The 23,458-nt window shown below is 43.1% G+C and overlaps 1 protein-coding gene across 1 annotated transcript; it reads right to left on the bottom strand.

The window, feature by feature from the left end:
- Positions 1-268: 268 nt before the first annotated feature.
- PERPB (p53 apoptosis effector related to PMP22 B) lies at positions 269-10,505 on the bottom strand. The gene is made up of 3 exons (NM_001277704.2): positions 10,207-10,505; positions 3,215-3,358; positions 269-2,623 (listed from the first exon to the last, which is right to left on the bottom strand). The coding sequence occupies exons 1-3, from the start codon at positions 10,415-10,417 to the stop codon at positions 2,388-2,390; spliced, it is 591 nt and encodes a 196-aa protein (NP_001264633.1). The 5' UTR covers positions 10,418-10,505; the 3' UTR covers positions 269-2,387.
- Between the last annotated feature and the right edge of the window lie 12,953 nt (positions 10,506-23,458).

Below are 23,458 nucleotides of genomic sequence, written 5' to 3'. Positions count from 1 at the left end.
TCCCAAATGAAGATTTTAGGAGCTTTTGGCTTAGTCAAGAGTTCTCTATGCCAGGTGTGTCTGATGAAAGCACACAGATGTGTTTTGCAGAGCATACTCAAGCTTATTTGACTGGAAAATGCTGTTGTTGCCTCCTGGATAGGTATGGTCTTTCAAAGCCAACAGTTCATAGGTTTTGGAGTTCATGTTAAGAGAAGAAAAGAATGGCTTTTTTCTTGAGTACATGAAATGAATCCATGAAACAGAAACAACGCTGAGTTTTTACACCTACTGATTAAAACAGTTTTAATTAAGCCACCATGGTTGAAAGGAATGACATGTACATTGGTATCACTTTAGATACATCTAAATTGCATAACATGCTGCCTATGCTTCCACCCACTATGTTCAGAACCATGTTTATTTTACACTTGTGCTTTTTTTTTTGACAAGATATGACAATGCTTAAAAAAAAAAAAACCCCACAGAAAAGGCTGAAGTTATGCTAAGCCTATTTCCATACCACTGTCCTTCTCATTAGGGTGTCCATTTCCTTATGTATTATCTCCTTCTCAGCTTTGGCTGTGTGAGGACTTTCCAGACCTGAGATTCTCTCCAGTGTTTTGGGTTCGCTTGAAAGGCGCTATTATTATTTGTAACACAGACATCTATCCAGTATACCCCCTTCTCTATCTACAGGAAGAGCAGGGAGAGAACCAAAAGACACATTTCTTACAGGTTGTCTTGTTCAGCAGGAATTGCTAACACTTGATTCCATGTGCCATGCATGACTGAGCATTTAACGTAGTTCTGAAGCTTGGAGATATTTATGCTCTGTAAAACTATAAAATACAGGCCTGCAAGGGACCTTAAGACATACACACATACAAAATGCAGAGTTATGAAATCAGAGAAGCGTTATGAAGTGGGATGTTAAATAAAATATGACACCAAGACATACAGAACACTAAAAAAGCTTAGTTCTCAATGCCTTAGCTTTATAGGATGCTGATTAGCACTTTGTAAGTTCTGTTTTGTATGTGTGTGTGAGTACATATACCCATACATTCTCTCTGAAGCACTGGGGTCACAGTAAGGGGAAAGCAGCCCTGTTAACACTGTTTTCCTTCCACTGCACCTACAGCCCTCTCAGAAACCTGCCTCTGCCCCCACACCTGGCAGAGGATCTGCCTTCTTCTCCAGCCTGGGAAAGCCCTGACAGAGATGACAGATCTCAAGTAAATATGCCATAGGCTGCTGCCAGTCCGTGGCAGATGCAGACGTGGCTCTGTCTCACTGGAAAATTTACTTGGATTCTTCACTGGCTCCAAAAAGACAAGCTGGGAGCTCAGCAGGTTACTCCCCGAGATGTGTCTGTATGAAGTTTGCATACAGATATTGCTCACAGGCTGCTTTTCTATTTATATCGGTTATCTCTAGTGACTCACAAAGCTTTCCCAGGTTTACTAATTCCCAGACCCCACGGTCAATTTTAGAAACTTCTGGAGGTTTTCAACAGCACATGCTAAGATTTCCTTCCAAGCCATGTCTAATAATTAAAACTCTGCAGTTTTAAAAGGGCAGATATAAAGAGCAGTGTATGTTTCTACTGAAAAGTATTTTTTAAACAAGCATCCCCCAAATACCATATAATAATGCACGCGGTTTAACATCTGAAGATTTATTTGTTCTCTCTGTGACAACGTACATTTAATTATGTATGTCTTTGTAGCACGTCCTGCAGTGGTCACAAAACCTCCATTAAGTGTTACGTTAGCCACCGTTATACACATTGGCTCCATTTCACTGCAACAGATGGTGGAAAAAATAGATTTTATTTTTCCCTTAGTTCATACGCTTGATAGTCAGCAATGGTCCAGTAACAGGAACAAGAAGTGATTCTTAGGCAGCATATGACTGTAAAAGACTCAGCGGAGTTCCTTCCTTTGGACTGATTTTTGGCAGAAGAAAAAGCTTTCTTTGGAAGGGTTTTATTTTTTCCTAATTCTACGTAAAGCCATTTTGTCGCAGGTGAAAAAATAAGAAAACCTGCAGGTCCCCCTGGTGGGTTGTTTAAAATCTCTCCTCCTTTCCATCTTGAAAAGCTACGTCTTTATTTGTAAGGATATGTTTGAATAAAATAAGGATGACTCAGTTGGGAGGGAAAGGAGTAAGTAAACCGCCAAAACAGAACTGACATGAGAATATGTAAATAATACTTTAGGTAAAAGTTATTTGCTTACAGATGCCAATGTTTTCTAATTTATTTTTTTTAACCAGTGCTTGTAAGAAATATACTGAAGAAATAAGGTAGTTGTTTTTTTTCAGTCTCTTATAGTCGCACCAATGTTTGCAGCAGCAGTGCTCTTCTATTGCTTTGACAGTTGATCGCAGTTGGATTTAACCTTTCAATTTAAGTATGGTGCTCTGTCTGGGGAGGAGTAGTAATAGGTCGGCTTGATATTTCCCAGGACTTCATCTTCCCAATTGGGGAGGCAGCAGAAGAAGAAAGCACACCCTATCACAACAACGGTGCTGGCCCAACCAAAACCATAGGCCCAGCTGAACATATTATCTCCTGTCAGTGGAATTTCTTCTGTGAATTTCACTGGGTAGATGACCAACCCTATGATTTGGAATGCAGCTAAAGAAAGAAAGCAAAGAAAGCCAAGAGTAAATGACAGTGAATGTTGTTACGTTCCTCACTAAAAAAAAGATATCTTGAGATAACTGTATTGCCCCTTAACATACATAAAGATTAGCTCCAGTCCCATTCTTGCAGCAGCGTGTGATTGCTGATCTGGGCAAGTCCCCAGCTGCCGAGTGGCAGCTACAGCTGGGATTGCTGCCTCACTGAGGTACTCATCTGTGCCCAGAACAGCCCTATCCCACAGCCAGGTGTCCATCCTGGTAGGGCAGTTACCTCCTGCTTTTACCATACCCACAGCTCCTCCCTCCCTTGGGAAAGTGGCAGGCCTAGGGCTCCCGGCCTCAAAGCCTTAGTATGTGACTTGCAGGGTCAAAGTTGTTGGTTGCCCCCATGTTTTTGAGAACCCACTGACTGCTGGAGCTTCCCTAACCATCATCCTCAGCACAGGTCAAATTTCTCATTTTCCGTGAAAATGAGTCATAAACCAAAGACAGATTATTTCACAAGGGAGGCTCCATCTAGCATGTTTTTCTGCTCATGCCTGTTTTACATCGAATACAACCTTATCTTTGCACCCAGCCTTACCAACAACAAAAAGCAAGCCTCCAATTCCTCGCACAAAGTTGAAGCGAAGTATTTCAATTGAGAATGCGATGACTGCGAGGGCGAAACAGATGACCAGGATCACAAAGCCAACGAGGTATGTGGCAGCTGCTGCTCTCCCCCATCCTTGAAAAGAAAAGAGGAAAGGTGTCACAGGCAGCAGTGCACTGAGCTGTAGGTCACTGCAGGTCTTCTGTTTCTTTTAGTCATTCTTTGTTGGAATGCTTCACTGTAAAAAGCACACGCTATGTCAAAGTAACACTGAGTGTCTCCAAAGTGCACAGCTGCAGAGAGACGTGGTCATCAGAGAAGCAGCACTGAACTCTCTGCCTGCTAATTTGTCCTGCTGAAAAGAGAGACATAGCATGGGATGGTAGTGGCAGTAACACCTCCAAACTCAGTATGTGTGGGAGACCCGCAGACCTCTGAGCAGACAGTGCACACAGCCTCTCAGAATGCGCTTTATCATTATCACTCCATTTTGACATGCAAACTTACCAAACCACATCCATGCGCAGGCAAGTATGAGAGCAGACAAAAGGGTACAACTATAGAGAGAATTGCTGGGAAATAATAATGTTGTCACCATACAGCTTCCTGTCTGCTTGCTTATGACAAGAACTCTGTATGCGAATTAACATTAGCATGACCAAAAACAGACATGGAGTAGTCGAGCTGAGACACAATGACAAAGAGAATGCTCCTGAAGATAAATATCTATTCACAGCCAAAATGGCTTAGTAATAAGTAAAATATCATGGGTGGAGAAGTAGTAGAGTCAGAGGTAAAGTGGAAGAGTCCTCTGAATCATTACTTTGAGATTTGGTGGGGCTGAGCACTGCACAGAGTCCTTGGGAAACAGCCAGAAATTCAAATTTCACGGTGATGCGGGCTTGTGAAACGTTCCCACTGTGGCAGACCTCATTCTCTTTAAAAATGAGCCAGGAGTTTGAGTGTGAACGCCAACAGACACAGGTGTTTCCTGCCCTAGAGGCAGGACACCTACCCACAGGGGTAACCATATCCACGTCAGTCCTTGGGTTTCAGTGAGCTGTCACCACAGCTCCCTTTCCAAGTCTACATAACATGGGTTCTGACTTTCACACATTCCGACATAGGTAGGGCCAGGAATCCCGAGATTCCTTTAACACAGGAATAAAGGGAGCAGTGAGATCTAGGCCAGAGTATTTTCCAAAAAATCTCCTTCATCAGAGTTGTCTGTTCCAGCATGACTGAAATGGTTCTGGAGAAAATTTGTTTTTCGCATAACCTCTGTAAGTTAAGTCCTCCCCCTGTAAATGCTTCAAAACAAAATAATAGTGAGAGAGAGCTTCTTCCTGAAGAGCTGAAGTCCTCTGCCTTAGCCCAATCAGCCCATGCGTTCTTCTGTTACATAAAAAGGAAAAAATAGTAACTTAAGGCAGAGAATACAGTAAAACTATCTCAGATACCCCTATTCCATACAGCAATTTTCTGTTTGAAAGCAAAGCATTGTTTTACAACTGTTTTCACTAGACCACTAATTTTGTTTCTCTCGCCCCCATTCAAAAATCAGAAGTGAAACACATTAGCTCCCTACCAGAGAGTTTTCAGCCCCAAGCCCTCAGCAGCCACCTCCTCCTGAATGAAGTCAAGCTGGAATGGAAAGGGTAAACAAAAGGTTTTTCTTGGAGCTACTTAAGACAGTAAAATCTTTTCAAACCAGTTCTTGTCAGCCTCCTGCAGCCAGTCCTGCCTGCTTTGTCTCCCTTCCCCTGGAGAATGCTGCAGGGGGAGGAGGGAAGGAGGACTCCCCACTGGCCTTTGGAGATGACAGTGGTGTCAGTGGTCCTGTAACAGCTTTTCCTTCAAAATATTATCTGACATGCCTAATGCAGATACTGGGCGTCTCCACAGGATTTATTTAGGGATGAGGAGTGTAAAGGAATATTTAGCCACTACACACAGCCAGCCCAGGAAAAGTAATTCAGACTAAACAAACTAGGAATGCCATTTATTGATATCTCCTCAATTAGGAGAAAACAGTAACAAGGGCAACCAGGAACTCTTAGTTTTCCCAAAGTGCTTTCCCCTACAGATGCATTATGTACGCTGGCATAGTGCAGAGAGCCAGGCTTGGCATCTGTCTCATGCAGGTTCGATTGCAAACCCAAAACTGCCAGCAAGCTGGATGTCTTGATGTTTGCTGCAGCACAAACAGGACTGCAGGAGATACAGGCTGCAAAGCCCCCGGTGCTATCTCTGCTCTTTCCAAGCTCTGTGTGCTTAGTAAACACGTATAACAAGCTTTGGGATACATGTCAGCCCTGGCCTCACTCACAGTTACTTATTTGCTTGTCTCTGGCAGTATGAAAGTGATAACCCACATAGCTACAGGAGATATCTGATCAGGAACGTTAGTCTCAAACCCAGCTTTTTTCAGATCTTCAGGAACAGGGCAGCAGCGGGTACTATCATTGGAACATTTGCAGTGTTTTTTTGTGCTCATGTGCAACGAAATTCAGTGCTGGTGAGCACATACCTTTCCTCCTCCAACTGGGTTATCTGCTCCAGCAGCACTTATCAGCACATAATACTGATAAGGCCTGATAAGATGAGCCGTTGGCGCGGGCCCCTGTGACGGATGGATCTGTTCGGGGCACGACAAGATAACAGCTGCAGAACAGCCAGCCCACCACATTAGCACTGAAGGGAATTCCAGGAAGAGTAGGAACATGTGGTTATATGCAATGGAAGGGAAATCTCAAAAAATTAACCCCATCATCTCCATGCCTATTAAGATAGGCTTTCTGGCTCTGTGTCCTCCAAAGAGCTGCTGAGCCTCTGCAGGCACCCGCCTCTGCCCCAGTTCTTCACCCGTGGCACCCAACTGCCAGGGACAGAGGTAGGCATTGTGTCTCTGCCTTAACGGGGGGAGAGATCTGCTTATAGTCTGAGAAGGACAGATCAGCCCCAACCTTTGGATGGCTTGTGCTCAGAAAACCTTGTAACCATGAGAGAGTTACCCAGAATTTATATATGCCATAGAAATGAAAAAAGTCTCTGGGCCCTTTATTTAATACAATTTCTAATTCAAAACAGGTATAAATATGACATCTGTCTATGAAATCAAAGAATACCAAAGTAATTTGGGGCTGTATAAATAGAAAGTCAGAAGAATGAGAGAACAGTATAGCCAAATAGTTTGAGGTATTTTGGATACTCAGGTCAGCTTTGCTCAAAGAAGAGTTGAGTTCTTTGCATCCAAGCAGCAGTGAAGTATTTAAAGAACTTTTTTTGGGGGGGGAGGGGAAGAGAAGAAAAAAAGCCTATATGAGAGCTAAAATTGATGAAAAGGATTAAGAGTTCTATTATACAGCTTAATTAATAATGACTATGCAAAAGAGCTAAGCTGCAAAATGTTAGCATGCATATAACTAGGAGAGCTCAGGATTACTTGAAGTTAATGGTGAGCATCATTAATAGGATGAAATTAAAAAAAGAAAGAACAACGACATACAAACACAAAAGTCTCAGTTTTAGCTGTACTTCCTGACTTTATTTGGCTCATCCTCAGCTGGGAAGGGATGGGAGCTCTACAGGACATTTACATTGAGATTTCCCTGCAGAAATGAATAAAAGGACTGAGAAAATAGTCTGGCAGGAAGATAAAGCACTTCAGCATCTGAAGTAACAAACCCTTCTCATCTAGGTTCACTTATTTACCAAATTGGAAGCTGGTTTATCAGCTTGTACGTAACTGGAATTTTCAGGTAGAAGTTTTTACTATGACATGCTTAGTTGAGACAGTTTTATGCTGTAGTTGTAATAGTTTTCTGTATATAAATGACAGTGGCAATTTTTCTTTGGTGTTGAGAGCTCATAGCATGGAAAGTACAGAAAATATGCCTTTGTTGACAAAACAAAGGAGTAGCGGACTGCCAGCAAGAGAGCACTACCAGCAATATTTTCTTGCTCTCATAACATGCAGATTTCCATGACGACATAAGCAGTGAGGGAAAAGTATGTGCACACCCATCATGAGCCCAGGGCAGCCTAGAACTGAGGGACTGCCAGAAGAGCCTGCTAGGAATTAACACTAGGCATCCCAGCTCTCCCTTGGTTTTAGCAAGTCTGGAAAATCCAATCACTATACTACCAAAATACTATATGAAAATCTGGTTGCAGCCCTTTGACTGCAAGTCAGGAGAAGCAAAATCCTGTTTGTTTCCAGCCTTCATTGCCTCGCTGGTGCTTGCAGTAGAGGTGTGACTGCTCGCTGGCAAGAGACAAGTTCATCCTGCTGGCTGGGCTCTTGTGCTGGGGAGTTTCAAGACGTCTGCTGGGTGTAGCCAGGCATGCCAACTGCTGCTTCTCTCTGTTAGCGTCCCCTGAGTGCCTTCACCCTGCACATTTGTTTGCTAGGACACATCCTGCCACCATAAATCAGACTAAACTATGCTTGAACGGAGGCGAGGGCATGGTGAATGTACCTGTAATGTTCCTCCTTTATTTACCTGGCCCCTTGGTGAAGGTGGCACATGTACGCAGTTCCACTAATGACCAGTGGTATCAAAGTCCAGTTCTTTGAGCCATGGGCACAGTGGCACAATGGCAGCAAAACATGATTCACAGAGGCAGGCTCTTATTCCTAAGTCCCACCTCTTTTTTTTTTTTCCTTTCAGCACTTACTGAGGATCCAGATGAATGCCTCCATTTTTCTAAGTCAGCTACTGTGTACTTAATGAATACCAACCAGCTGTTAGGAACGTAAGAAGGAGTTAACCACTTTTACTGCACATGTACACACCCATCCCTCACTGTGACAACTCAAGCCAAAGTCACTGGGAGCAGGCGCTGAGGTCTTGGAAGACGCTGTCGCCCACAGACGCTGTCCCTAAACATATAGGGTCATCACTGTAAAGACAAAGGTAACCGCCCTCTCCAGGCAACCACACTGCAAACAATCTTTCTCATATCTGATGGCTTACTGATATGTTTCAAACACGGCCACCAGTTTTATCCTGCACTGGGCCAAACAAAGTCATCTTGAGTCATACATTATGTGGTATGGTAGCTCTGTGTTGCAACATATTAATAAATACGCAGATACTGCCAGGCAGATACTTGCCAGATGCAAACCAGTAGAGATATCAAATCAAAATCCATTCCCCGCCTCCCTACTAAAGGATATTCTACTCTTATTTTTCCCTTTTTATTTCTTCTATCTTATGTGGACTGTAAAATGTTCACTAAGAAGCAGTTCAGCGTAGGAGACACTCTTATTTGCAAAACTTTGTTCGTCTGCTCCTACCCTTCTATCCCATTTAAAATAAGTGACCAAACTGCTTTTTCTCTCCATCTCTCAGCATACATGCCACAGCTCAGTTAAGAAAATGTCTAATGCGGATTTCTACTAATGGGGACCACTCCGAAATTTTGTTTTCATCAGGAGGAGCAAGATGGTTAGTCTGGAGTAGTTACCATATGCAAAACACAAGTTGTACATCTCAATTAATTTACTTTCCTGTGGCAGAGCTGTGAAGGCCTGCTAGGCATTCTTCTTTTGCAAATGCCCTCACCTACTTGGAGCCTAACTGCATTAGCATAGAAAAAAAGAAACAAATCAAACCCAAACTTGTATTTAACATCCTGTCTCTAGATGCAAATAGTCATTAAGCAGACAGTGGCTCTGATTTCCTCAAAGCTAGAGAAGAGGCGAAACCAAATTAGTCTGACTAAGTTGAAGATTTACATGAGCCTTGGTTTAAGGTTAAATAAGCAAAGCCAGGGATCCCATTCTCCTTTGACAGAACGGTTGAAAACTTCATAGAGTCACTCTTGCCCCAGAAGACACAAGGCTGAAACAAGGCACACACCCATCGTCACTCGTAGATGAGAGCCAGGGACACTACAGGAGAAAGCAAACTTCAGCAGCTCTACTGCACAGCCACTTCTTTATGCAACGCAGATTTCAGCCGCTCTCCTGCACTACCTTTTTGGCTCTGGGTAGTGGAACAACCAGATTTCTGCCACCTACAGCAAAGCCCACAGCAATCACCAAGCTGGTAAATGATAGCAATGCTTTTGCAAAACATTCCAGATTTCACTGAGTCGCAGTGACAAGCACAGTGCTGGGAGGGAGCCTCCCTGCCTCCCTTGTGCAGGCTGGAACCCTCCCTTCCAGCTTCCAGATGCAGTCCCCAAAGTACCCTCATCCAGGACCATAGGGCGGGTCTGTTTGTTTGTCCCGAAACATTCTGTCTGCGAGAAAAGCAGATGCAAAACAGACCACAGCTAGAAAAAAAGATAAAAGCAGAAAGTCCCTGAGAAAGACAAAGTGGGGCTGTGTGGTAAGAATATTACGCTGGCAATGCCAGATATAAAGAAGATGAGTAAGATCCAAGGCACAGTTACTCCCTGATTTATGACTTAGTGCAATAGGGAGGTATATACAGGAAGCTGCATGTTTTCCATTTGCAAACCCAAGCTGCAGGTCAGGAGGCATTTCCCAGCCAGACAGGGTTAAGGCCCCCCCTCCCCTAGCAAGGAGACAGCTTTGCTGTTGCCCAGGTGCAGGGAAGCCCAGTGTGAACTCTTCTGCAGTGGGTCAGCAAGGGACCTGCATGCTGCAGGGTGAGGCTGCTGGCACTGCAGCGCACATAGAGCTGCTGAAAGCAGACTCGTGGCCAGTTGGCTCTCCAACTTTGGTTATAAAAGAAAATAAAAAGCAAGCCTTGTTCCGTACTCCTGATAGGAAAGATGCCTAAAACAGTCTGAGGTCCTGTTTCTTTGCTCATTAAAGCCCTGAAACAGCACTGGTTCTGTCTTGGAAAATCCCATCCCAGCCAGCAGCTACACCACCACAGAAGGGCTGACAGCCTTCGCTTTGCCAGTGCGTGCTGGACAAATTTTTCCAGCCTTATCTCCCCTGAGGTGCAGCTGCCAAAGGACAGGGTCCCAGAGCGGCAGGGACAGGCAGGCTCCCCTCTTACCATAGTCCATGAGAGATTCACAGTTCCAGTTGAGGTCCTGCTCGCCCCGTTTGCAGCTCTCCCACAGCGATGCTTGGTGCACATAGGGCTCCGACTCAGATTCCAGCCAGCCCCGGCCTGCCAGCGCGATGATACCCATGATGATGGCCAGGCCCAACAGCAGGGGCAGGAGCCAGCGGCACCGCCAGCAAGCGAGGCTGCACGCCACCATCCCGCCGGGCTGTTGGGGCACCTGTGAGCCCGAGCTGCTCGGGGAGGGAAGAGTGGGTGCCGCAAGGACGCTCCTCCAAGCAGAGTCTGGCTGTCTGCCTGTCGGAGCTGAGTTTTAAAGCGTGCTGGGAGGAGGGAGTCCCACCCACATTCCTGGGAGTGAGCGTGGCGGCGGTAACCTGTGGGGCTGGAGGAATGGAGAGGAGAGCACAGGGCTGGGTCCTGTTCCTCACCCTGACCCTGCTCCCTCTATGCCAAGCGAATGTCCAGTTATGTTCCTGTTCCACACTTAACTCTTTACTAGCTGCTATCCTCCCATGTCCAGCTCCACTTCTCGGTTGTGGTTGTGGTGTAGCCCTGTGTCCTTGCTTGTGACAGCCCAGTCACAGGGAAAAAGCCACAACTGCCATGAGACCCCATAAATCACCTGGATGGACACCTCTAACATCAGGATATATCACCATGCCTAATCCAAACGTTGCTGTCCTAAAATATGCAGTGCTGCCTGTTGGCTAGGGACATCTTCACAGTCAGATTCTGCCTGTCAGGTCCTCAGTACACATGAGCCTTCTTATAACCTTCATTTGTTGCATGACCTCTGCATGATACCACTACATTATACCCAACAGATACTCTCGAGTCTATCTGACTTTCTCCCCACTTCTGCAGATGTTCTGTCAGCAACTGTAGCAAACCACAGCAAAACCTTTCTGGTCCTCACTGTGCTTCACAAACCCTGTCTTTTCCCATGGTATTCGGCTCATCTTTCTCCTCTCCATTCACCTGATAAAGAAAGACCATCATTACCTAAACTCAATAACACTAATTATGGCAGTTGCTTTAGGTACTAAACAGTTATAATATTGTATGCTGTTTCATGATTGAAATAGTCAATTCCTTGCTCATTTTTTGGACAATTTTAATGCAAATGAGAAGAACAAAGAAAGGTGTTATTTGAGGATGGAAATATGACATTATTCACAAGGAAACTGTGCATCATGGCATTAAGGTTAGCATTAAATGAATGTATGGTTTTGAAATGCTTAATGGCTATTGTGCTCTGACATTCAATCAGGCTGTGCCAGACGCAGTACAGGAGTGGTACTCAGGACCCCTTATGCCCATGTGTTTTCCCATTCCATGTCTGGAAATGCACCCCACAGATGAGCAAAATTAAGATTTCCCCATTACATGACACAAATGCTCACCCGGTATCACAGTCACAGGAGGAACATTTCTCCACAGTAGGATCAACACACATCCCATTGTGTTATCCCTGTGTTATTCCATTGTCTAGCACCAGTGCAAACTCTATTCATACGGGCAGATGTGCTGATCACATGGGATGCGTGCATGTTGGGCTTATAACACACACATTTGGTCAAGTCTTAAGAGCAGCTTCAAGGTTTCAACAAAGAGGTTAGTAGGACAGCAAATGTTTGAGGTCTGAAGGACTGAAAGAAATTACTGGGTATGGTGAATTACATGGGATTCAAGGAGGATGTGGGGTTATAAATTTATACTGGACTGCACCAAATGGGATTTTGTCACAGCCATGTGGAATGTGTTCAAGCTGACTGATGTCATAGAATCGCAGAATATCCTGAGTTGGAAGGGACTCATAAGGATCACTGAGTCCAACCCCTGCCTCCATACAGGACCACCCAACAATCAAACCCTATATCTCAGAGCGCTGTCCAAATGCTCCTTGAACTCTGGCAGTTTGGGGCCTAACTTTTCCTAACACGCACCCTGGCCCTCCCCTGATGCAGCTCCATGCCATCCTAGTGAGGAGGTACAGTGAAATTCATTTGAGCATAGTGCTACTAAAAACAGAACTACAAGATGGTATCACCATGAAGCAGTTGCAGAAATCTCAGACAAGTTACCTCAAACCAGGCAAAGTTTCACCAGTCCCCTCTGCATTCTCCTCAAAGTTCCCACCAGAAAAATATATGAAGAAGGTATGTGTATCTGGAAATGATGTGTTTTTATGTGCTTGTTTGAGAGAAAAAATGGGACAGTGTGAAGTTTTCATTCTGTCAGTGACATTTAAAGTACATAATTTGTATTAAAAAGTAGCTTTAGAAGATTATTTGCATATTTTTTGTATAGTGTGTGGCTTTCCAAAGAGTGCAAATGAAAAGCTATAGCTATGGACTGTAGTTCTACTTAGTGGAAACTGCAGAAAGGCATTTTTAAGTTGATGATTTTAAGATTATCCATTTCTGAATAGTGTGGAGGGACTAGTTACCACTGTCTCAAGGGCTTCTGTCTATCAAGCTCATATTGGCTGGCAAAATAACGAAGGGCTAATTTTAAAATCTAATCTGTCTTTAAGTCACCCTTCTTCTATGATACCAATTTAAATTGTTACCAGTTTTTTTAATCATTTTTGAAGCCTTGGTTACCACAACTTGGTCCCTTTCACATCCAATCAGATCATTGGCATCACACTGCAACCAAAATTGTCTTCCTCATTCATTCCTTATTTCCATGCCCACTGTTCAGATTTCATTCCAAACTGATAATTTTTGCTTGAACTACTAGCTTGCATGCTTGATATGTCAACACATAATTTTTGCATAGAGGAAAGGGAAGAATTTACTTTTTTGGCTCTAGAGAGGACTTTGTGCGCTCAGTGCCAAGGGACGTTTTTCCAGCAGCTCATTGTCAGCACTGAAGTCACCTCAGAAGTAGGTACAGAAGCTGTTTGCTTTAGCATAAAACATAGGAGCAGTTGTCTGTTGCTGGAAGAGAAGCAAGGTTAAATTTCATCGATTTTATGAGAAATATATCAAGGACACACTGCGCAGAAAATTGCTCTCTTTGTTAGAAGGTCAGATGTTAGAGAGCTTCCCTTGTTCAGAGAGGCACATACAGCTGGTTGCTGTGTTTATTAATTGCATTAATGGGTTTTTCTAAAACAGGGCATGCCCTGCAGTGGTATCCAGAGAGGCAAGAAGCCCACTGGGGTGCTGGGGCAGTATGACCCCACAGTATCTCACCATAGCAAGCCCACCAAAGCCCTCCTTTGGCATCAGCTGTCCTCATGGCCTGCCCACCACTCCCTGGTGACTGCATGAGGAAGGAGATGAGTCCCCTCTTAGTTGTAAACATGGGGCTTTTTCAATGGAGATCCAAGGATGTCCTCCTACCTGCCTCCCTGTGCTTCACGTCTTGCCTTCTAGTGGCGCTACCCTCTGTACAGCAATGATGCCTGAAGTTAAGCCCAGCATTACATTTACAGAGCAGCAATAGCTTAAGGTGAAAATTCCCCTTACAATTCCTTGCATTTCTGGGTTCTGCTGATGGAAATGTCACACCCTATGAGGAGGTTATGTACCAACATGCTATACAGATGACATGCAAGAAAAAGAAAAACCAACTGGGAAATCCATCTGAAGTAAAAAGATAACACACCAAGGACTTCCTCTCATGTGTCCAAGGACCTAAAGCACAGAGAAGTCATCTGCATTCAGTTCCAATGTTACTTTGATTTAATAGTGAGAAAAGCTAGAAAACCAATAAACCAGTGCCTCCTGCAAGCAAAATAGGCAGCTCCAGCAGCATATGTAGTTTCTGTCACCTCCAGCTTGTGTAGCCAGCACAAACACAGGGACCAGATGGTAGTAGTCTGGGGGCTGCAAAAATACGTGCATGAAAAGCACGTAGTGCTATGATCATGAGGAGAAGATGCCCAGTATTTAATTACATGAAAACCCAATTGGAAAACCCAACTGAAGGTTTGCTTTACTACATGACTGGAATGTAGTAAAACTGATTCTGATTCTATCTACTGATAGAATCTGATTTACTACTATTTGTAGTAAAACTAAACTGATTCTATCTGGGCATTTTGGATCATGTTCCTCTGTCAAATGGATGTTACTTTCAGCTACGGACATAGTTACCGTGGTTATTATGAAAACCTAAACCTCTGCTTCAAATTCTTCTTTTACCATGGAAAAAAGGGAATTGTATTCCTCTTTCACCACCACTATCCTTACTTTTAGTTATTTATTATGCCAATAATTAAATCATTTAATAATCTTTGGAGCCCCATAACTGTATTTTTCTCTTCAGTATACCAAGGGATGTGCTTCTCACGGTGCAGTGCGTAGAGTAAATCATTTACCACTGCCAGCAATTATTCACCAAGATATCAGAGAGAGCAAGGCAGTGCTGAGTGAAGGTCAGCCATCAGTCCCAGCCCAGATGGGCACAGCAGGGTTCTCACAGGTACAACTTTGCAGAGGGTGGGAACCTGCAGGCTGATTCCCAAGGGTGCAGTTTGGGGGACGTGTTGAGCAACAGAGAGACAACACTGGTGGCCATGTGGCAGGACAGGGGCCTCCTTGGATCCCCTCAGGGCTGGAGCTCTCCTCCTTTTCCCGTTTTACCTGAAGACATTTTTTTTCTGTCCTGTTTGCATCTTGTTTAAAGCCTTTAGGAAAAAAGCAATGTTCACAGACTGAACACCTGTTGTAAAGCCAATTATTTTTTAATTCATGGGTGTTGTCCTTCTGCAGCGTCTTATGCTCACTTTCCGCAATGTTCAATTGCCCTAATTCTGCTTAATCTTTCTTCAGGCATCACGTTAGTAAGATCTCTATTTATGACACTAATGAGCATCACCAAAACAAGGTAGTCACTCAAGCCATAAAACAGGATAGGGATGGGAGGTAGTGCAACCCCCATCGAACACTCCAGCAGTTTCCAAATCAAATTTCTGCTTCCTTATCTATGCTAAGACTTTGCCATTATCTGAATTTAAAAGCAATCTATTTTTTTCCTGACTAGCTCTTGTCAGGAGCTCTTGGTTGAATTCAGCTTATGTTAGAAACTCATCTACCCCTGGATGTGCTCTTTGCAATTGATGTGCTGCTGAGACTGCTTCAAGAGCCATGCAAAAATACGATGTTGGATGAGCAACACAAGAGCATCAGCACAGCCTACAGAGGCTCACTAATTCTTTCTCATTTCAGCACATCCTTGTGTAAATACAAAGAGGGTAAAGAGCCCTCCTTCTTCTGCACACACTGTGCCTATGGTGGCTGTGAAGAGAGGCATTAAGGTTCATGCGAGGGCATTTGAGTTGTGCAGAGGTCTCTGTTCCGTCCTGGAAGTGCACTGTATGAGATTCTGCCTCTAATGAAGGAAATTACAGAATCCCTGGTGGAAGAGGTTTTAACCTAGAGCTCTCTAGAGGCCTCAAAATCGCTTAGATCATGATTGTACCACATCCATGGTATGACCATCTTCATGCATGATGCTAAACGTCGTAATAGAATCCTCAGTATTCCCCAACTGACCCTGAAAGTCCTGCTTCAGAGATGGGAGCTGGGTGCAGCATGTAAATCTTATTTTCTCAAACTGAGAATAGTTCTTTTTGATCCGCATCCCTCCACCCCCCCTCCCTCAAAGAAAACCCAAGGTACGATGTATTCTTATGTGTGAGAGTTGGTAGGTTTTCATGGATTGTGGTTTGTGTGTTTGTTTGCTTATTTTTCCATTTTCTAGTTATTCACGGAGGTCCAGGGAACACTTACTAATTCTTGGAGAGCAGCATGATTGCATTTGTTCTAAATTATGTGTTCAGTTCAGATGAGTTGAGAGAAACTGTATTTTAGAAAACCTAGAAATGGAAATACTGTATCTTGGCATGATTACGGAGATACTGTCCACTTCTTGTTCCATTCTGAGAACTCTCCTCAGATGTGTTTAAGCGAGACCCGGGGCTCCTGCTGCGGTTCCAGCACTCTAACAGACGAGGTGATGCACATGTACACACTGAGGGTTGCACTGCTCGAAGCCTGGAGGAGACAGCGTTCCCGCTTCAGGCGCCAGGCGATTTTCACCCCATGGAGCAGGGCACGGCTGCTACCAGCAGGGGGCAGGAAACACCTCAGAAACTGAGGACATTTACAGGAGCTTTCTTTTATACTATATTTGCATTTCCTTGCTTCAATCTGTATTTCCTGTCTCGGTTCCACTCTCCCCTCTGCAAAGCCACCCACACCTCTTTTGCTCTTTTTAGCTCTTGTAAAATGATGTCTTGTTTCCCAGCAGTGGCACCAGGAAGGAGCTTTTGGGATACATTTAATCTCCATGTGCATACACAGGACCAGACAGGATGCGTTTTGTTGCACAGCTCTACATTAAAGACCCTGATTAGCTTTTATAAATGACTCATGCAATAGTTCAGTCCACTGAAGCCTGATTTCCAAGTGACAGTCTGGTCTTTAAGTACATGCTCAAATGAGGGATCACAAAACCAAATTAACAGTGCGTGTGGACGTGGCACTGAATTCACTCAGCATGCATGAACATCAGGACACTGAGTCATTATTTAAGGAGCAAGTCAGGAGGGCCATCTCTTATGCATCCTCTCCCACGCCTTGTTACAGCAGGAGCTGCTTCTGTGTTCCTCTCTGGCATTGACCCATTTTGCTGTTCTATTATGCAAAACGGTGGTTATAAATAATGCTGTTTTCTCTCCCACAGCACTGGACAGATAGAGAAATCTCTATTTGTTCTGCTGCCAAATCTTCTTCAGTTCAGCTTGGCCACACTTCCAGGATCATCTTTCCCTCACAGAAACAGCACTGTGCCTCTGATTTTAAAAGTATCTTTCTTGAGCATCTTGCTGTGATAGAAACAGAAGTAGCTGAATGCAGGTGGGCAAAAAGGGACTTTGCAGAAGGTAGCATCTGTAAATTACCCAAAACTTAGATGAAAAATACATTTTAAATTACACAGATATGCAGTTAAAACAACCGCATGCAAGCAGGAGTAACAATTCTCAGTAGGAGAAGGCTGTGAGATGGGAAACAAGGAGAAAAGGGAAACACTGTGCTCAGGGGGAAGGTTTCTGTCTTGGTAAGGGTGCGTTTCATTAGGTCATGGAGTCGGACACTGTCTGCACATTACTCTCAAGTGTTGGTGAGCATATTCCGTAAACACTTTTGCTCTTTGAAGTAGTAAACACTGAGCTGGAAGAAACATATTTGAGTGTAGGTGAGGGATTTAGTTTAAATGCTGTCACCAATAACAAGCAAGCACTGACGATGTATGCTTATAGAGGAAGAGAGGAATGGTAGACAGGGGAAAAATACTCTCATCTTTCTGTTCTTCTCTTTCTGGTTTATACATCATATGGTAGTTAGCAATTAAATTGAAATATAACCTGCAGTGCAGTTTGATCAGTTGGAAAAGTGAGACCACGAGAGATTTCAAGTGATCACACAATAACAGATGGAGTAATAAAACCTGGGACAATAAGGGATATTTGCGGAACAAATGAAAGATCAACTTCCCTTCTGTTACAGAAGCAAGAAAATAGGCAAGTGTTAAAAAACAATCTAAAAGGCAAATTGACGAGAAGAGGAACATATGGCCAAGATGTAAAGTGTTAAATACACACAGAGGAAAATGTATGCTTTCAAACCATCATTGCAGAATGCTTGTTTCTAGTTTTTGCATGCTTTTCCTTGCCACCATTTTTGAAGAAACGGTTCCTTGGATCTCTGTAGTACAAAGTATGATGGCACTAGGTCCAAAATGTAGGTTCATCAAAAGCTTAAAGGAAAGCAAAACAGGCAGAAGAAAGAGCAGCTGATCTGAATAAAGATGCTACCAAGATCTTTTTTCCTCCACACAGGCTGCTGTAAAGAGAGTGGTGCCATGTACAGAAAGTGAATGCAATCAGAAACTGGAGGGGAATCAGCTCTGTTTTGGGCTCTGGTGCTATAATTTTCAGTGACACCCAATGACATCCAGTGAATTCCATCATTCATATGGCTGGAAAAAAAAAAATGAAGAAGAAACAATGATCATGGGAAGCATTGATGAACTTCTCAAGTACTGGCAACCCTTCCAGCTACCCAGGGTCTGATTTCAGTAAGAACAGCAGGCACTCCTCTCCCACTCTGAGGCAAGATCTTAGCTAGCCAGGCCCCGCTGAGCTCAGTGGGACTGCTCTACATGGTAGACCTGTGAGTTATCTGCCAGCTGCAGAGACTGCAGAGGGTGGCGGAGCACCGCCCAGCCATGTAACAGGCTCAGCAGCAGAGATGGATGAATGTTCTCTGGGCCTCAGAGTTGCATGTCACCTTGTGCAGTTCTCTGCAACATCAAATGTAGAATTTAATGGTATTGAGGTGAAAATCCTAAATTTAATAACAATAACATCTTTTCTATATTCCTACGTCTGTTTTAAATAAGTGCCTATTTCTCTTCATGCTTTATTTCTGCTTTCTTCTGTCAGTGTGGAAAAGACAAAAATAAGAAAATGAAATGGAACTATCCCTACTTACAGCCTCATTTGAATAAATCACAGTGAATCTTGTCATTCCTGGTGGTATGAGACTGACAACATGAAGACAACAACAGCGTGATTGTGCTTATCACCTGGGCAATGCTGCAAAGCACTGTAATCTGTATTCCTGCCAGAAACTTTTTCTGGGTTATGACTCATACAGAGCCCTGCTTTTCCACTCCTGTGCAGCCTGCTCTGACAAACAAGAGATTTACAGGTAAATAAATAAATAAATAACCAGCTCTCATCATCAACCAGAATTTAATAAAGGAATTCAAGATACTAGTACACCTGTTGTGTGCAGATACACCTGGATCCTGAATCCAACACCACACCTGTGCAATGACCTGGAGCCTTGTCCCCCTCCTGCTCTGAAGACCTAGGCAGAGTTCTTCTTTTTCAGATCTTCTCATTTACAGTCACCTGCCTTTAGTGAGCAAGGGACAGAAGTTTCTGGGGAAGAGTAGGTTGGAGAGTTGAGGGGAAGAGATGAAAAGACCAGATGATGCAAGCAGTAGGGTAATGCAAAGACAAGTCTGGGCAGTGAGCTTGCTAACAGTAGCTCTATCACTGCACTCTGATTAAGATCTTTCCTGTGATAAAGGGAGGGCTTGTGGCTTGTAAGGGTTTCACTTTTCTCCATTTGAAGGATGGCACATCTGCCTCTTGGCACAGTTAAGAGTAACCAAATGAAAAGAACAGGAGTGGGTGGAAGTGTGTCCAGGTGAGGGGAGACTGCTCTTCACCTTACCACAGTAGCGAAGTTGAGCCTGCAGAGCAGTCAGCAGCTGAACACTTGGTAGTAGAGCAAGTGGTCCAAGAGCGTTTGGGTAACTTGGGCAAAGAGAATTAATACAGGGGACATCCTGCAGCTGTGAGTCATGCAAGGGTGCCCGCTTTGTCTGCGCTTCATATTGTCTGTCTTTTGGGCAGTTTAATGAAGGAGCAAAATCTTGATGTGATCCTAAAATCCTGACTATGTGAATGTAGGAACTGCCTTTAGGAGGCTCACAAGAAAAGGTCCTCGGTGTCTGCTCCAGATAACTAGGCACACTGATCACTACATGAACGTTCCTGTATGACACATTAGGATGCAAACAGCTTGACAGCCAAGTGACTTAATCCTTTATGAAGATATTTTTATCAGGAGCCCATTAAAAAGCTGCCATAAATTCATCCCTTTGGCTGAACTGATGTATTAGCACCTCAGAACATAGCAACAGCATTCCATTTTCTTGAGCGTTAGGCTTTTGTGCTCATCTTTTTGAAACACTTAACAGTTTCTTCTCCCCCATTCGCTTCATGTTTGTTTTTGTTTTTGCCTTTTTATTTATTTATTTTTAGTGGAAAAGACTTGTGTGTGTGTTCTAATACTACAGGAGTGAAGGTCTTCCCTCAGGCTGGTTTATTCTGAGGACATTAGTAACATTTGGGATCCGATTACATACTAGCAAGTAGGACAGTGGCACTGCCGTAATGAACCCGAGGCTAATTTATAGGCTTAGCAGCTGTGAATGTATTAGCATGCAAATCATGAGCAGCCTCCACCTGTAAATTAAAGAGCTTACCTTTTACAAAGAGATGGCTGTCCCCAAAATATAATAAGTATTATAAATTATGGATGGGTATGATTTCAGCTTCCTTTGTATTCTCGTACATATTTTCCATCTCGAAAGGAGAATTTAGTAACACAGTGTGCAGCACAGGCAGTTATAATGTTTTCTGCCCAGTGCTGTTATTACCTTTTGCCACTCCTTCATTTATAAGGAAAAGAGCCATTCCGATTTGTCAGTAGCTTTGAATAATATGTTATTACACGCTAGTACTCTGAAAAGCTAGGATGAGCTGTGGCTCAGGAGTTCTCTGCCCACAGCTTTGCCTCAGACACAGCACTTCCTTAATCTGTGTGTGGCTTTAGGCGTGTAATTTAAGCAATCTATGCCTTAATTTCTTAAGAGAGGAAATAAGCAAAACTGAACTTTGTTTAACCTGTGTTCACTCTTTAAATAGTATTTGGGGCAGAGCCGTTTACTGTCTGTGTGTAAAGGATTGTGTATGTTGGTACACTGGGCACTTCTGGTAGCAGAAATAACAAATCTCCATTGTCTCTAGGCCTTAGTTACATTTTCATAAGACATTTAGGAATTACCTCAGATCCCAAGGGAATAGAAATCTAAGGGGGGTTGTTTGTTTGTGGATTTGTGTGTATGTATGTGCTCTTCGAAGTTCTGGGAGTTTTTTGAAACTTGATGAGAAGAACTTAATGAGGCAGCACTTACGTCATTGGCTCTGTCAAGTCCCGAACACATGCAGTGCTGATGTCTGTATGACAGCTTCCTGCCACTCCACACTTCTCAAACACATTTTTAATGATAAAAGAGCAAAAGCAGCAAAATTGAGGAACTCCTACAAGTGTTCTCAAGAACACGTTACCTGGTAGAGGAGAGAATGCCAAAGTAGCACTTTCCTAAGGGAGAAGCTCTATAGGGAACTCAAAGAGGACTACAAAACTGTTATGTTCTGCTGCTCCTTTCTCCCTACAGTCACAATTTCTTGAGGTTCATCCCAGCTAAATAAAAATCTTCCTGAAAGTGAAATGAACTTCTGACAGAGAGAAGGCTCACTGACAGCTTTGCTTATTTTATGGACATATTACACCAAACTGAGCCCCTGACATCTGCTCTGTCCCCAGTTGTAAATGAAAAAAAAAAACAAAAAAACCAACCAACCCCAAACGAAATCACAAGTGCAGCCAGGAAGTAAAAGTGATTTATCTGCCTGCACACGCTCCCCTGACAATGCAGCTTGCACTGAAGATGATTGTTCTCACGATTCAGAAACAAATCATGAGAAAAACAGTTCACACATGGCACAATAGATTTCCTTCTGAGCTGGAATTTTCTTGAAGCAAACCTCCATGAGACTGTTCAACCGTACGTATATGAAATTATGTGAGTTCTATGTGAAGACTGTCCTTAAATATCTTTTATGTTGTTTGCAGCTCAGGCAGTAAGGCACAGTGGAGTGTGAATTATTTAAGGGATAATGCCCATGGTAGAGGAATGCATGAGGTGATAAATGTTTTTCATATATAACCGAATACAACAGCAAGGCTGTGAGATATCTGAGGAACACAGAAGGCATTCACTGAAAACATGTCCCAATGTCATGTTCAACAAGGAGAAAGTTAAACAAATACAAATGTGGCTTTCCGGTCTTGTGAAGATTTGAGAAACATCTGCAGCTCCTTTTCTAGAGAATTATGATCAGAAAGCACTGGGTACTGAGTGAATAGATTAAGGGGGAAAGTAATTGGGAGTGGAAAATAACTGATGAGACACATGTAGGTGTCAGTAAAGATACGCCATCCATAGGAAGAATACATCTTGCAATTTGAGACAAATCCTTATCTAGACATGCAACTTCGTTACATGGTATTTTTACTTCTTTTTAAACATAAAGACAAAGGACATGAACCATCCATGCAACATAATCTGAATCACTATGATGCCTATATAAGGCTTTCCCTCACTAAATGAAATTATAATCTAATATCTTGCATTCATGTGTGGAATGCAAATTACTGTAGAATTGGTTTCATTGCTAACTTAATGGACAAAGATCATTAATGAAAAGATTAACAAGCGGTATGTCTATTCCTTGAATTTCTCCTCAAGTTAATTAAGTTAATAAAATATAATTAGCATCAAGATGTTTTATTTTCTCTTTGGATTATGAGACTACAGACTTTAAATTGTGGCATACATATACTGCAGTATAAAGCAGAATAGACCTAGTTCTTCTGTTGGTGTAACTCTACTGGATTATCTTCTGTGACTTTAAATACCCTATGTCAGATCACAGCATCTGAGAAATTGATTCCTTACGGTACATTTCAGGGATGTGCTTTGAATTTCCTTCTCAGAGGTGCATTTTGATCAATTATAAGACACATACAGAATATATACAGTCTTGCAAATACAGACACCAGCTATCCTATGTGTAAAGCATTGGTCTTCAGGAATGAAGGCGGAGAGTATAGGAATTACTGTTGCCCTCCCAAGAGAGTACATGCACTGAAGCATCCAGCAGCTGCACAAAATAGGTGAAGTATGTTAACTCATGTTGCTGGGGAAGACTGATGACTACAGGACTTACCTCCACTGCTGAAGAGAAATCCTCTAGAGGTGGTTGGCCTTTGTCTTGATTCATTGGCCAACAACAGCAAATCAGTTTACAACATTTTGCACAAGGCTGAACCAAAACAAGTTCAGGTGGAATATTAGGAAAAAATTCATCTCAGAAAGAGTGGTAATGCATTGGAACAGGCTGCCAAGGAAGGTGATGGAGTCACTGTCCCTGGAGGTGTTTGAGAAACATGTAAATGTGGCACTGAGGGATGTGGTTAGTGGGCACAGTGGGGATGGGCTGACAGTTGGGCTAGGTGATCTTAGAGGTCTTTTCCAATCTTAATGCTTCTACGATTCAGTGGTTCTATGAAATGGGACCTAGGAACTTAATTAAAAGAGATAGAGACTAAGAATTATTTATATTTCATATATGCTTCATTTGTGCATCTGTAATCCTTATTCTGATATCTGCATTGTTGTTTGTAATGAGACAGCAAAGCTCTGCTCTTCTGAACTATAAAGACCAGCTTTCCCTTGATGTGGGCAACCACTGGACTAATTTGTTCTTGAATGAAGAAATCACTGAAGTTTG

This window comes from Gallus gallus, chromosome 3 (assembly GCF_016699485.2).
Source record: "Gallus gallus isolate bGalGal1 chromosome 3, bGalGal1.mat.broiler.GRCg7b, whole genome shotgun sequence".
NCBI classification, from domain to species: Eukaryota; Metazoa; Chordata; class Aves; order Galliformes; family Phasianidae; genus Gallus; species Gallus gallus.
The sequence above is the reverse complement of the archived record's forward strand: the minus strand, read 5'-3'. Positions and strand labels throughout refer to the sequence as shown.

Bases quoted from the DNA above. Each gene is read 5' to 3' on its own strand.
- PERPB (NM_001277704.2), bottom strand. From the start codon at position 10,417: ATGGTGGCGTGCAGCCTCGCTTGCTGGCGGTGCCGCTGGCTCCTGCCC. The intron at 3,359-10,206 runs GTAAGAGGGGAG...TTTCTTTTCAAG, and splicing joins TGAATCTCTCATGGACTATG to GATGGGGGAGAGCAGCAGCT. The intron at 2,624-3,214 runs GTAAGGCTGGGT...TTCTTTCTTTAG, and splicing joins AGGCTTGCTTTTTGTTGTTG to CTGCATTCCAAATCATAGGG.